Source organism: Salmo salar, chromosome 20, assembly GCF_965601325.2.
Source record: "Salmo salar chromosome 20, fSalSal1, whole genome shotgun sequence".
NCBI lineage: Eukaryota > Metazoa > Chordata > Actinopteri > Salmoniformes > Salmonidae > Salmo > Salmo salar.
In genome coordinates, this window is record NC_138310.1 from 63129848 (window position 1) to 63143966 (window position 14119).

General features: G+C 42.7%; 1 protein-coding gene across 2 annotated transcripts; it reads right to left on the minus strand.

Moving 5' to 3' along the window:
* Nucleotides 1-467: 467 nt before the first annotated feature.
* Nucleotides 468-13613, minus strand: LOC106581205 (uncharacterized). Of its 2 annotated transcripts, none has more exons than XM_082966635.1 (15): nt 13422-13613; nt 10921-11250; nt 10179-10487; nt 8891-9184; nt 8605-8761; nt 6878-7047; nt 6271-6558; nt 5533-5702; nt 5252-5411; nt 4629-4913; nt 3979-4141; nt 3069-3229; nt 2792-2867; nt 1458-1491; nt 468-1268 (listed from the first exon to the last, which is right to left on the minus strand). In XM_082966635.1, exons 1-15 carry the CDS (start codon nt 13486-13488, stop codon nt 1107-1109), a joined length of 2826 nt encoding a protein of 941 aa, XP_082822761.1. In that variant the 5' UTR covers nt 13489-13613; the 3' UTR covers nt 468-1106. The 2 variants fall into 2 exon arrangements, with proteins under 2 accessions (XP_082822761.1, XP_014018585.1); XM_014163110.3 differs by having other exon boundaries at nt 5252-5414.
* Nucleotides 13614-14119: the final 506 nt, after the last annotated feature.

Here is a 14119-nt window from a genome sequence, read left to right on the forward strand (position 1 = left end):
TACATTTTACTGCTCTTCTGCAAGTGATGAGGTGAGCTCTATTAGTAGAGTCTTATTTCCATGACACCATCTGGGTTAGTGCGAAGAACTTCATTCTAACTGTGTGTGTGTCTGGACGTGTTTAACTATACTTGTGCGGACCAGAAGTCCCCACAAGAATAGTAAACAACCAAAAATTTGACCAACTGGGGACATTTTGTTAGTCCCCATATGGTCAAATGCTATTTCTAGGGGTTTTATGGTTAAGGTTAGAGTTAGAGTTAGAATTAGGTTCAGGAGCTAGATTAGGTTTTGGGGTTAAGGTTAAAGTTTAGGGGTTCTGGAAAAAGGGACTTTGAGTGGGACTGAATTGTGTGACCACACAAGTTTAATTATACAAGACTGTGTGTATGTACGTGCACACACTTGTGTGTGTCAATTCATTTAGTCTTAAACCTGTAAAACAAAGCAGGTTTAACAACAAGATACACATTTACAGTAATTTTATTGATAATGCTCCAGATTTTACAACATTAGATAACCAAAATGAATAACCTTTCAAAGTTTAGCATAATACAAAACAGTAAAACAAATAGAAGCTACGCTCAACATAATTTCTAGCAGTTTTACAATACATTTCTTTACAACACATTACAATTATTTAAACCACCAATGCATGAAATACACCAATAAACAAAAAATTAAAAATTCACAAAATAATGCACTTTAATGACTTGGCATTAGGAGAAGCTGCATCATGCACCACGTAAGAGTGATGCACATGATACTGTAGAGTGGACTCTAACATATAGTAGAAGCCTGTGGTTGTGTCTAAAGTCAAAATCTGGCTAATGATCGAGAAATTGAAGAACAAAAGTTGATCTATGTCATGAGTCTATGTAATATAATGTATCTATGTAATGTTGTAATATTTTTGCACCATGGAATTTAGGGACCAAAAGTCTCTGATGACCGGTCAAATTCTTTAAATGCATGTACTGTGAGTATGTGTTTTTTTAACTGGGAAATAAAATCATTCCGTCTCAAATGGCTCCCTATTCGATATACCGTGCACAAGTAGTGCTCTATATAGGTAATAGTGTGCCAGTAGGGACACACCCTGTCATTTACACAGTGGATCTGGCATCAATGACAATAGAGTAGCTGAGCAGCTGGTTGTACTCCTGGCCTCCCCCTCCTGGTACTGTCACTGCTGTCTTTCCCTTCCTCAGCTCTGGAGAGCACAGTTCCTGGGTCAGAGAGGTCAAGGGTGCCAGCGACTCCCGCTTCTTACAGGAGTTCAGTGACCAGAGAAGATAGTAGACAGGGGTACAAAGCACATTAAAATGTTGAATAAAGACCTATGGCTAGAAGCTATAAGAATAGATGAATGAATGCAAGAGGACCATTCTCAATAATTCAAAGCATGCATAATGTTTTTTTGAGAGCTCAACAGCTAAAGAAAGATTGAAACTAACCTTAGATGCTAGGCGGTCTCCTCCATTTATTTTGCTGCAAAACAAATTAACAAATCATTTTCAGTTGTGTTACAGTGGCAGACAGCATTTAAAATATTGTCAAATTCTTTTGATGTTTTTATACAGTTGGGTATCATCCTCACTAAGAAGGTTGTACAGCCAAACTTACCTGTATGGCCAAACTGCACCCCTTGTATGAGTGAACAGACTTCCACTGAGCCACTGAGTGTGTGAACTGTGAATGCATTATGTGACGGGAATATATAAGCAGAATGATGGTGACATCATCATTGATCTCTCTGATGTTAGAAGCAGTAGCTCTCCTCATCCATCATGATCCCTATGACACCAACCAGGCCAATGAAAACCTGCTCCTTTCAAAAAGTGTTCCTAGTGCTGGCGACCGGGGAGACGCAAATCCCGGAATAGCTATTCTCCTGGGGAGTCAGGTTCTCTGTGTACGCTTGTAGACTGACTGACCTTCCCAAATTAGCCTGACGGGACCTTCCCACAGGAACCATGGATAATGGGACAGTGATGCTCATCGCACCAATGGCACCTTGACCAAATGTACTGACCAAAGACACAATGAATCAGCCTCTGAACTAACACTGAAGTGCAGTCTGTGTGTCTGTGTCTATATATTTACCATCCCTTTTCACACGAGTCCTGACAAAAAGGAACTTAGGCTGCATCCCAAATGGTACCCTAATCCCTACACAGTGCACTACTTTTGACCAGAGCCCTGTGGGAGAGTTTTCATGGATTTGTGGATCAGATGCTTTTAGAGACATTTGGGATCCCGAACCGTATCCAAACACTGTGGTATTGAGACACCTGTCTAATTATCTGATCCGATCCAATGACAGAAACAAGAGACTGCTTTATGCAGTTCTCATTCCAAGCATTGTGACTGGGATTGAATTACAATATAAATTCTCCAGCTGTGAAGTTTTTGAATAGCTTTTCTTACTTCCAGAGTAGACACTCAGAGTAAAGCTCTATATTTGCCCTATGATAACGTTAAACCGAAAATAAATCTGTTGTCTTAAACACAGAGACAGAAAGAATCAGACTGTGTGAGTTGTGTGGCAGAGCTGTGGTGGCAGATGTACCCTTCTGCTCCAGCCACAGAGCATCCTGTTTGTGAATAGCTCTGTGCTAGTTTGGTCATGCTAAGCTGTAGTAACCATCAGACGCACAGACCTGGTTTCCTGTTTGTCATCTGCCAACCTGCTGGTTGCCAGAGTACTACCTGTAAACATGTCACCTGCTGAGTTGCTGTTTGTCTGTCTGTCAACTGCAGGAGGAGGCCTTCGCACTGATCGACTCACCAGAAAACACACAGAGTGACGATGAGGAGGATCGTGATGGCTGCAGCCGAGGAGAAGCAGACGATGAAGACAATCACTGCACAAACACACAGGAGAAATACATCAGGTAACACAAAATCGAAGTGAATGGAATGGAACACCTGTTGTAAATGGAAGTAAATTCAAATGATGTTAAAATTATAGTATGCCAATCATTTTTGGATGTTCACCAGAAAGCATTGAAATATCTTATATATTGTTGTTTCACTGATGCATGATAAGGTGAGTGTACACTCACTGAGCTGTTTATCTTCACTGGTCACCTCCACTTGAATAAGGACCGAGGCCTGATGGTGGTAGAAAGAGGCTTGGCAGGTGTAGAGGCCCGCCTCCCGCTCCGTGACCTCTGATTGGAACAACAGAGCCCGACCATCCATCTGGACCAATGTGCCGTCATTTCTTCAACACGCAGCAGGACACAGAAAGTCATTACATAGTACACACCTTTGTCTGATCTGTTTATCATCTAAGTGGCAAAGAAGACAGTCATGAAGAGAGAATAAGATAAGCAAGTGAGGTGGGAAATTGCTATCACAACACTTTTTGGTCATACAAAAAAAACTGCTACATTGAGTGATAAAAATTGAGACGTTGTATTTCGTATATATACTTAGGTGTATACCTAAGTAACTATCATCCACCTTAGCAGATATGAACACAGCTTTACCCAGAATAGCTTGACAAAATAACTCCTAACACAATTTATACGAGTCTGTGTATGGGGGGGCAGGAGAGTGTCAGGACCTCTGAAGATATACTGCTTCATGAGTCACTCATTGTCCCTGATAAAAGGGTTCTTTAGTGCCACCTACCGCATGGCCTGCCAGTCAGGACAACCTTCCCCGGGCCCCACAGCACAGAAGTCCTGATAGTATCTTAATAAGACATAATAGCAGCTTTACGATACTGCACATATTTGACTGTCTAGTTAAAAGCTCTCATAAAACAATACAAATGAGAACTTCCATCTGGACGAGAACAATGTTCGTACAAATGACCGCCCCGTGTAGTGGTAATATTATCACAGACAGGGCCCTGCCCTACTCTGTCTTCCATCCTTCTGTAGCTCTCTCACTCAGCCTCCACAGTTTAGAAGTTGTAGGAATGGAACATAGTAGTAAAAGAGAGTCTAGCAAAGAGTCTACTACCTCTGACAGGTAAGGCTGTAAGTTGGCACACTGCCATAGACTTTGAGCAGGATCCTCTGGTTGTGGAAATTCTCCTTTAGGGACATTCGATGTATAACAAACTCGTCTCCATAAGGTTTGTACAGGGGAGTGGTTTGATTCAGTACTCTGACAGATGAGATGTCTAAGACGGGGAAGGAGAAGTGGTCAACAGGGGGCAAAAAACGAATCACTCCCTAGACACATACAGTCAATAGACAGGTATTTGCAGTTAAATGTTGAACAGGAGGTTGGAGCTTGGCATGCCTGGTAAGTACTGTACCTCAAAGAATGTCATAACAGAATTGTATACTCGTAGAAAAAAGGTGCCATCTAGAACCTAAAACCTTTATTTGCTGTCCCTATAGGAGAACCCTTTGAAGAACCCTTTTGGTTCCAGGTAAAAAATAACTTTGGGTTCCATGAACAACCCTTTCCAGAGAAACCAAAAAGAGTTCTACCTGGAACCAAAAAAAAAAAGGCTTCTCCTATGGGGACAGCTGAAGAACCCTTTTGGAACCCTTTTTCCTAAGAGTATACAGGATGTATGTGTAGTATGACAAGTATATCATTTGTGGTGCTGGGTGCTTTATATATCTCATCTCTGTCTATCTATTCCCTGTTACACTTACAGTATTTGGGGACATGGACGGTCCTCCTCTCCTTTAGTCCATGGTGATTTTGAATGAGGCAGATCAGGTCCTGTCCCTCATGGAGGGCCAGTGAGAACTCATAGGTGAGGTTGGTTAGCACTCTCACTCCTTCATACACAGAGCAGAAGGAGATGTGGCCTGTGGCATTGTCAGGTAGAACCCAAGAGAGGTGTGCTCCAAGCCTGTCCCCTCTGTACTCACATACAGCCAGCCACAGAGGAGATCCCCTCTGCCTCCCAACAAAAATGCGCATCACAGGGGACTCTGAGGGGAGGGACGGAGAGAGAATGACAGTGTGTGGGGGTTGGATACAATGGATGCGTCCCTAAATGGCACCCTATTCCCTTTATAGTGCATTACTTTGACCAGGGCCTAGAGGGGGAATAGGGTGTCATTGGGGACACACATAACGTATTGTGTAGATCAGTAGAGGCTGCTGATTGGATGACGGCTCATAATAATGTCTGGAATGTTATCAACCACATGGAAACCACGTGCTTGATGTGTTTGATACCATTCCAGACATTATTATGAGCCGTCATCCCCTCAGCAGCCTCTACTGGTGGAGATACATGGTAGCTACAAGTCATAAAGTAAATTACCCAGTCCACGTAGCAGTATCCCTGTTCTCTCTGGCCTCTCAAGACCCAGGTGATCCACCACACAGGTGACATTCTGACCAGAGAACATGGAAGTGGGGAACCTCAACACACTACGGACCGTCACAGAGCCATTGGCATGGAGCTCAGGCTGCCCGTGAACCTGCTAGCGAAACATATGTCAGAGCGTGCAAATAATATCCAAATGAGTGCCGGAATGTAACATTTTTTGCTGTATCTATTTCACGGTTCCAAGCACCCTTTCATTTGTTTTCTCCCTTTACCTGCTCCTGCACCTCCATGAGCTGACTGGTACTATTGTCACTGTCCTGGTTGCCAAGACTCCAGGAGATGGTGGCAGCAGGTCCAACATTGTCCACAGTGCACTGCACCAGTGTGTATGCTACATCTTCCTCCCACTCCGAGCTGGACTGGATGGTGATGTTAGGAGGAGCTGCATGTAGATAGAACAGTGATATAGGATACATGTTCTCAATGTGAATAAAAGAGATATAGGATACATGTTCTCAATGTAAATAAAATAACAGTGATATAGGATACATGTTCTCAATGTAAATAAAATAAGAGATATAGGATACATGTTCTCAATGTAAATAAAATAACAGAGATATAGGATACATGTTCTCAATGTAAATAAAATAAGAGATATAGGATACATGTTCTCAATGTAAATAAAATAGAGATATAGGATACATGTTCTCAATGTAAATAAAATAAGAGATACAGGATACATGTTCTCAATGTAAATAAAATAACAGCGATATAGGATACATGTTCTCAATGTAAATAAAATAAGAGATATAGGATACATGTTCTCAATGTAAATAAAATAACAGAGATATAGGATACATGTTCTCAATGTAAATAAAATAACAGCGATATAGGATACATGTTCTCAATGTAAATAAAATAAGAGATATAGGATACATGTTCTCAACGTAAATATTTTATTTTAACATTAGAGCTTTAATTGATGGTGTTCGATGATTTGTTGAACATACCACACACAGGGAGTGTTATCTGTCTTCTCTCTGGCAACACAAACCCAGTATGATTTATCACACACTCCATATTGAGCTCCTGGGCTGAGCAGGCAGGCAGGACTAACACACTGCTGACAGAGAAGGTTCCATTATGGGATGTGAGACTGGACCGGGAGGGCCCAGACACACCCTCAGGTAGAACCCAGGACACATTGGCAACAGGGACGGAGTCTGCAGCCAGGCACTCAATGAATCTGTCACCCAGTCTGTCCTGGACATCAATCCTTATGCTGGGAGGAACAGTCACTAGCACACAGAGAGGAGAAAGGGCTGTAAACATGCTAATCACTTAACTTTACAGTTTGCAGGAAAAGAAACACTGATTTATACTAACAATATTTATGATAGAAGTCACTTGTATTAACATATGCTGGCTCGCTACAAATTGCAGTCTGACAGATATGGATACCAGTTGTCAAATTATGAAGATGATATTTAGGCTGCATCCCAAATTATATGTAGTCTACATCCCAAACATTTTACCAGGGCCCATAGGCACTATATCAGGAACAAGGTGCCATTTGAGATGGAAACCTATGATATGTAGACAAGGCTCTGCTCCTACCAGGCTGCTTGACATGTGGGTTAACGGTAATGTCCAGCAGTACAGATGCCCTGTGGCTGTAGTAGGAGGCCTCACACTCATACAGCCCTGCATGGTAGAGCTCGACAGGACCCTGCAAGGTTAGAGCACTGCCAAATACTGCCACACCCTCAGGGAGAGACTGCTCTTCTCTAGGAGACAACACAAGACAATACACTGTTAGCCACTCTCCAAAGGCAGAAGAGCAGCAGCTCGAAGAGCTTTGGTTCTCACATAGTTAGATCCAGGGATAATGTCACCAACTTGGTGATTGTTGCTATTCAAAGTTGATTAAAAAAAAAACGTCTGGCTGCAGCAGATACAGTATCTTCTCAGCCACAGACGCTGTGAGATACAAGCTCAGACAGGATGTCGAATGGTGTCAGAGAGGATGGTGCGTTACCTACACCAACATCACGGGTGGTGAAATTACATTTAGATTTAGAAGATAGGTACTACCTAGCTAACGTGTACTAGTTAGTGTGTACTAGCTAGCTAGCTACACAAGCAACAGTGGTTAACATAATGACCAGGACAATAGTCAAAACACTAAAAAGACACACCCTATCAAGTGGACACTTCTGATGACATACCATGACGTCTGACGAGTACACACTTGCAGGGCGAGGAAGGGAGGAAGGAATGATTTTTAAATGGACCGCCCTTGCCCGGAAATGTAGCACTCGTTCATCCCTCGATAATTGCATTTTCAGCCACCGGTAGCTCGTGGGTACTTTATATACGCTACAGTCAATTATGATTGCATGTCTACTTACATTAAATATATAATTATTAATATACGCCTACTGTATGATAGCAACTAAATTAATTAGCTAAATAACGTTAGCCTGCTTAACTGGCTACAATTTCCAAAAGCTAACCAAACAAAAACATTACTTTTACGAGACGTGTTTGTGCCGTCATGTGCATTAGTAGCACCATTTCTAACTTATTTACATTTGTTTTTACACTTGTATGTTGACTCCATATTGTCGTTAAGGTTTTCATTTTTGGCAGACTTTTCTTAGTGGATGTACAATCGTGGCGAATTGAATTATGGGGAGTTTCAGGCCCCGAAGTGAACATAATTGTACACTCGCAAACTCGACTAAAAACAAAGGCTGAGGGTCTTACGTTGCAAACTTCCCTTACTTGGCTAATCATTTGGACCGACCCCCAAGATGGCGATGGGGATTCCCCCAAGGGCATAAAACGAGGGTGTGTCTTTTAAGTGTTTGGACCGCTGCCCCTGAGCTAGTTTTCCGACAACAAAAGTCTAGCTACAGGTTGCACTTGCGCATAACATTTGAGACGCATGTGCTTTGAGGTTCGCACAACTCGCGGTCTCAACCCGCACAATCGGCAGCTGGATACTTCTAAAAAAAAACGTGCAGGATGTATGTCTAGTGCCTGTCTATCACCTGCGGTTTTTAACCGAACCTCTCACCACTGCTGCCAGACACAATGTTCACCCCTGTGTTAGTGATGCAAACACTAGTATAGTAAGAATAGCATAAATTAATGAAATTGCTAGAAGGCAAAACGTAATAGCAAACTTTGTTTTTTGTAACTGTACCCTGACCGATAAGATTATCACAGCAGTTCCTTCATGGTAATGCTGTCCTTTATATGAGATGAACAGAAGTTACAATCAAGAGAAATCAACAGAGATCTTGTCTGTATTATGATAGTAGTACAGGTATTCTTACTTGGTGCATACGATACTGTAACGTGGTACATCCCCAACGACCTCTAGCTCGATGGTGGTGTTGCTCTGTCCTTCCACCAGCACCACTGACTCTACAGCCTGGCTCTCGTTGCTGCTGTCTGCCAACCCTGGGTTCTGCAGCCGAACAGCAGACAGGGCTACACAATAGGAAGTTAAAACACAAGATCCAACACAGAGTCTGTTATTAAGTAGAGTAAATGAAAAGCAGTCTCCTAAAACCATACTTTTGGCTCCAAATCCTCAATTATAACTTGTGAAGTGCTCACAGAATGCCGGCAAAGTGACGGTCCGAAGCTCTCTGTGTGGGAACTTGGGGTGGTCAAACAGGCAGGAGATGTTTTCCCCTTCATGAAGCTCAGCTGGGAAGCGGTATGACCTGACCCATGTGTCTGCTGCATCCATGACAACCTCCTTCTGTAGCATGGAACTGACCTCCTGATTGGGCAGCACCAGGGTGATGTCAGCTCGGGGTCGCCCTCCGGCTGCACCACAGGTGACCACCCAGAACTCCTCCCCGTCCTCTAGAACCAGGTATGTCTCAATGGTCACATTGGGAGCCACTGCAGGCAGAGAGAAATTATACTTTTACATGAGCAGGTGGGAATGATCCATCAGTACAACAACAGTCCTAAATCTAATGTCAGGGCCTCTATGGCTGTGGTTTATATTTTTGAGAAGGCTGAAGTGAAAGGATAGATTTATGAAAGATAAACACAGGGCATAACAAGGCTGCCGGTTGGGTTTAGGAGGAGAGTGCTGACTCTTCTCACCTGTTCCATCTGTTCAGCAGGCTACAACTGAGAGGACTACTGTATGTTTGCATCCCAAATGGCACCCTGTTTCCTATAGGGCTCTGGTTAAAAGTAGTGCACTATATAGGAAATAGGGTGTCATTTGGGACGTAGAAGCACCCTATATCACGCATCTCAATGCAGACTGACTGCGCATATAGAAAAACATCACTCTAATGCCGATTGTCAAAGACACTTTGATACTACCACATATGGATAAGGGAGGACATTTCTGTCATATGATAATCTTTGACATATGGATACAGGCTGTATATCAAAAATGTGTCTCCTAATGTGGTAGGGAGGGATATCTAAATGTGATGAGAATACATTTACTGTGCAGTGTGATATGATGTATGATTTGTCTCTGATGCCACAGCTGATTGCGAGGGCTGACTCGTACAGGAAACACAGCCTTGGCGAGAGACACAACACCTGGTACATGGTGGGGAGTGGGGAGGTGAACACGTGGAACAACAGGCTGGGAGAAAGTAAAGGAAACATCTGTGCCAGTAAGCTATGAGGTCAAGGTGGTGCCAGTCCCAGCATGATGCAATATCTCCAGATCATTCTCAGACCTTGATTCTTAGCATCACATGTCAAACCCTTGCACACAAAAGTGAGAATGCCAAGTACTGTACAAACAAACATACACATCAAGGATGTGTCCCAAATCTTGTCACCCTTCCTGGTCAAAAGTGATGCACTATAAAGGGAATAGGGTACCATTTCGGATGCAGTGTATGTGAGCTGGCAGGCTTACCGAAGGTCTCCACCCTCACTGTGACATATGTGGTGAGGTCAGGCAGGGTTGGGTGCTGGACCACACAGGTCACCCTGTCCTGATCCTGTAGGTGGGTGGGGAAGCGAAGGAAGCTGGTCATAGTGGCAGTGCCATTGGTATAACTGGTGTTCGTCATCCCCACAGAGGAATCGTTAGTAGGAGGGCTGCCGTTGATCTCCCAGCGAATCAGAGCCATAGGTTTACCATTGGTAGCTGAGCATGTGACTGACTGGTAGTGGGTAGCGTTGTCTGTGTCCTCTGTCACCACTGTGTAGATATCAGGTCGAGCTTCAAAACAAAAACATTAACATGAAGAGGATGATGCTGGTACGAGAAACATTTATGCAATGGATGTTTGTATGATTCTGTCTCTGCGATGACATTGAAGGTACAGTAAGGTAAGGATACAACAGGCAACGATAATGTCACATATTTTATCCAACCCCCCCTAATGGCATCATGAGGTCATGTATTATTTTGTTGCTCCTCTCTACCATCTAGGTGTTAGGTACTGTTCCATCACCCATTTGAGCCCCCCTTCGTATACTCTTAAAATGCATCCTCACTTCCTTGAATTAATCAATGATCTGACATGACATAATTGGTCAAAGCAATGCAATGGAAAGCTTGCTTACACCTATCGTGTAATCTCAAGAAGGGAATAAGGAAGGATGCATTTTAAGAGTATTCAAATTGGGCCATGTTCTTCAGTCAGGCTTACCCAGGACAGTGAGAAACATGCTGTTAGTGATCTCCTCTTCATCGGTGGCGAACACACATGTGTACTCCCCCTGGGCCTCCAGAGTAGACACCCTCATCTTCACAGTCAGATTGGTGGGAGAGGCTGGGGCGGAGAAGTCTGGGTCTTTGCTGAAAACCTTGTTGTTCTTGTAGCCTGTTAATTTCTTCATCAATCGTTTCATTCTAGAGTCTGGGCGTTTCCATGAGGCGTCTGTGATGTCATTCTGTCCCAGGTACTGACAGCGGAGGAAGATGTCCTCTCCAAGGATCCCAGTGACGTTACGGTCAATCTCCATGTCCTCCTCCATATCTGTGAGAAAAAAACATTGTGATCGGCATAAATTACTGGTAATTCAGTCATTTTGCGTCCCAAAGGGGCACCATATTCTCTATATAGTGCACTACTTTTGACCGAAGCCATATGGGCCCTGTTCAAAAGTAGTGCACCATATAGGGCATAGGGTTCCATTTGGGATGTATCCTTAGCCACTCATATCTCAGTGGGATGCACTTTGGTTAATTGATGAGAAATTCCATAGATGTTGCTAAAAACGAACAACAGCAAATGTGATTTCTGTTGAGAAGGAGGGGCAGTGAAATTATGGATGTCTATTGGTGTAACTTCTATAAAAAGGGTTCCCTGTCTCTGAGTGTCCATCCCAAGCAGCTACTTGTGTACCAAATGGCACCCTATTACCTTTGGGCCCTGGTCAAAAGTAGTGCACTGTAAGGAATAGGGTGCCATTTAGGACGTAGCTACAGTCTGTCTCTAAGACATCAGCCACGATTAGGGGATGTTTCAGTGAATGGGACATTTAATAAAGCAGCCTGACAGGTTTGAGTGTTGATGACAGCATGCAGAGTCCAATGCATACCAACTCACTCCTCTCTCTGGTCTCTCTATAATGGAACACTTAAGGACACCGTTTTTATCTATTAGCCAGTGGAAACAGGAGGCAAATTGAACTTGTATGACTCCCGAGACACCTAAGTGCCGAATGATGACAGATGAGTACATTGGGTAATGGGGAACACTCAATGGATACCCAGTCTAATACCTCACATCAACAATCCTGTAAAATATTTTCCTGTTAGGACACTTTGATGAGGACAACACTTATGTCTCCAACTATAAATACTCTGGCCCCCATCTTTTGACCAAATAAATTCAGAGAACAGCAAGTGGTGGTGGGTTGTACATAACAACATATGGAAACAAACACAAAGTTGACAATATCCCAAAATGCGCACTTATTCATTTGTCAAATACATTTTATTAAGTCATGTAAGGATTGTGTGCATGTGTTTGTGAGAGAGAGGAAGAGGGAAAGAGAGAGAGATGGAGAGAGACAGCATGAGAGAGTGTGAGAGAGAGAAAGAGAGGGACAGCTCCACACAAATATATCTTGTCTTGTGGGTTTATGGTTCATAAAAATGGAAAAGGCATTAAAAAGATTGCATATCTGAAGCACACTTGAAGGATGCACTGCAAATAATCACATAGCAACAGCCTAAAATACAAAATAACGTCCACTAGCACTTTTTCTGTGGCCCTAAGGCACTGACAACTGTCTCTGTTTACGGGTTAGAGTGCTTTATGTAGTTTAGGCTACCCAAGTACCATATAGGGCCAGTATATCGTTGTATAGTCATATGAAACTGCTGCGGTTTCATCTTGGCTTCTACCCAACAGCAGGCGTCCATGTACATGGATGCTTGCAGATGATTCAATGTTCAGAGGGTAGCAAGACAACTGAAAATGTGTTACTTATATTGACAAAGAACTGCTTTTGATTCAACAAATAGATCAGTGTGGTGATGTAACTAATGCATTGTATGATGATGTGCTAGTGGAGAGATCTGGGGATGGAAAGTCATACTGTTGGTGCAGTGGTTCTAACCTACAGACCTATTTATTCCTCAGAGGCGCTCATTCATCTACCAATTGAAAATACACACTGAAGTTCCTAAGTTCAGATCACACAGATCAAACTGTGAGGTCTTTCTGACTAACAGAAAATATTGTTGACTAACAACACATAGGGATTTCCCCTAAACACACTCAGTGGAGCCATTGCAATACTATTAATGGTATCATTAAAGGTCATAAATGGCATTTAAAAGGTCATTGAAGCAACCAAAAGGGTTTAAATAGCTGACACCATTGGACAATAATAGCAGACTAACAGACAATATTGTAACATATGTCAGAAATAAAGTGTTGTTTAAAATAAAATGTATTGACTCCATATTTTTTTGTGTTGATAATACTATAGTCAAAATGCATTCAGAATATTTCAAATGGATTTTGCTCTTGGGTTTATTGCTTGTATGCCTTTAGACTTATCAGGCAGGAAAACTATTGCACCTCTGTTCGGTGTAAAATTCCACAGGTTAATAAACAAGTCTTTAAGGGCTAGTAAACTCAACCCATAAACAGAACGGCCCACTCACAGATGGATTATAACTCCTCAGACTTACCCAGCATGTCCAAGCAGTGAGACACACATAGCACAAAGCCCAAAATCAACAGCCCTGAGCATCCCATGGTGGTATCATTGAGAGTGATGACTCAATTTGACTACAGCAAGTCTTCCTATGAGGGTATTTAAATGTGTGTGTGGTTGTGTGTGTGTGTGTGTGAGTGAGTGCAAGAGAAGCTGTCAGAATCAGCTGTAGAGGGTGTGTGCTCCAAACCTCTGAGCAGAGCTGTTTTTTTACAAACACACACCACACATACACAGTGTAGGGCTATGTTGTTTAGAACCACTTTACTCTCCTAGTGCCCTATATGTTATTATGTGCACACGTCTGTTTGAACAGAACTGCTTCTTCTATGGAGTAGTAGTTATTTCATTTCTCACCTAGTTGAAAACCACCGTTTTGACTTCTTAGTAGTAGAAGCTGAATGTCATACTGCAGGATGTGTCTGTTCATCTCCTCGGTCACCTCATATAACAACGTTTCCCTGTTGCCCGCGACGATGCCATGCATCATTCAGCCCAGCTCATCTCTGCAGGAGTCCTCAGAGACAGACACAGCATATCTACACTGGAGTCAACTCACTGTTTCTCACCTGCTGCTCTGGAAATCACTCACAAAGGCATTGTTTTACAACACAATATTTCCCACTAATTCACTTCATGGCTGTGTTTTCCTATTAGTCAGACTTAGCAATT

Bases quoted from the DNA above. Each gene is read 5' to 3' on its own strand.
- LOC106581205 (XM_014163110.3), bottom strand. From the start codon at position 13,488: ATGGGATGCTCAGGGCTGTTGATTTTGGGCTTTGTGCTATGTGTGTCT. The intron at 3,230-3,978 runs GTAGTAGACTCT...TGCGTGTTGAAG, and splicing joins TACAGCCTTACCTGTCAGAG to AAATGACGGCACATTGGTCC. The intron at 1,492-2,791 runs GTGAGTCGATCA...TTTGTTTTGCAG, and splicing joins GTCACTCTGTGTGTTTTCTG to CAAAATAAATGGAGGAGACC.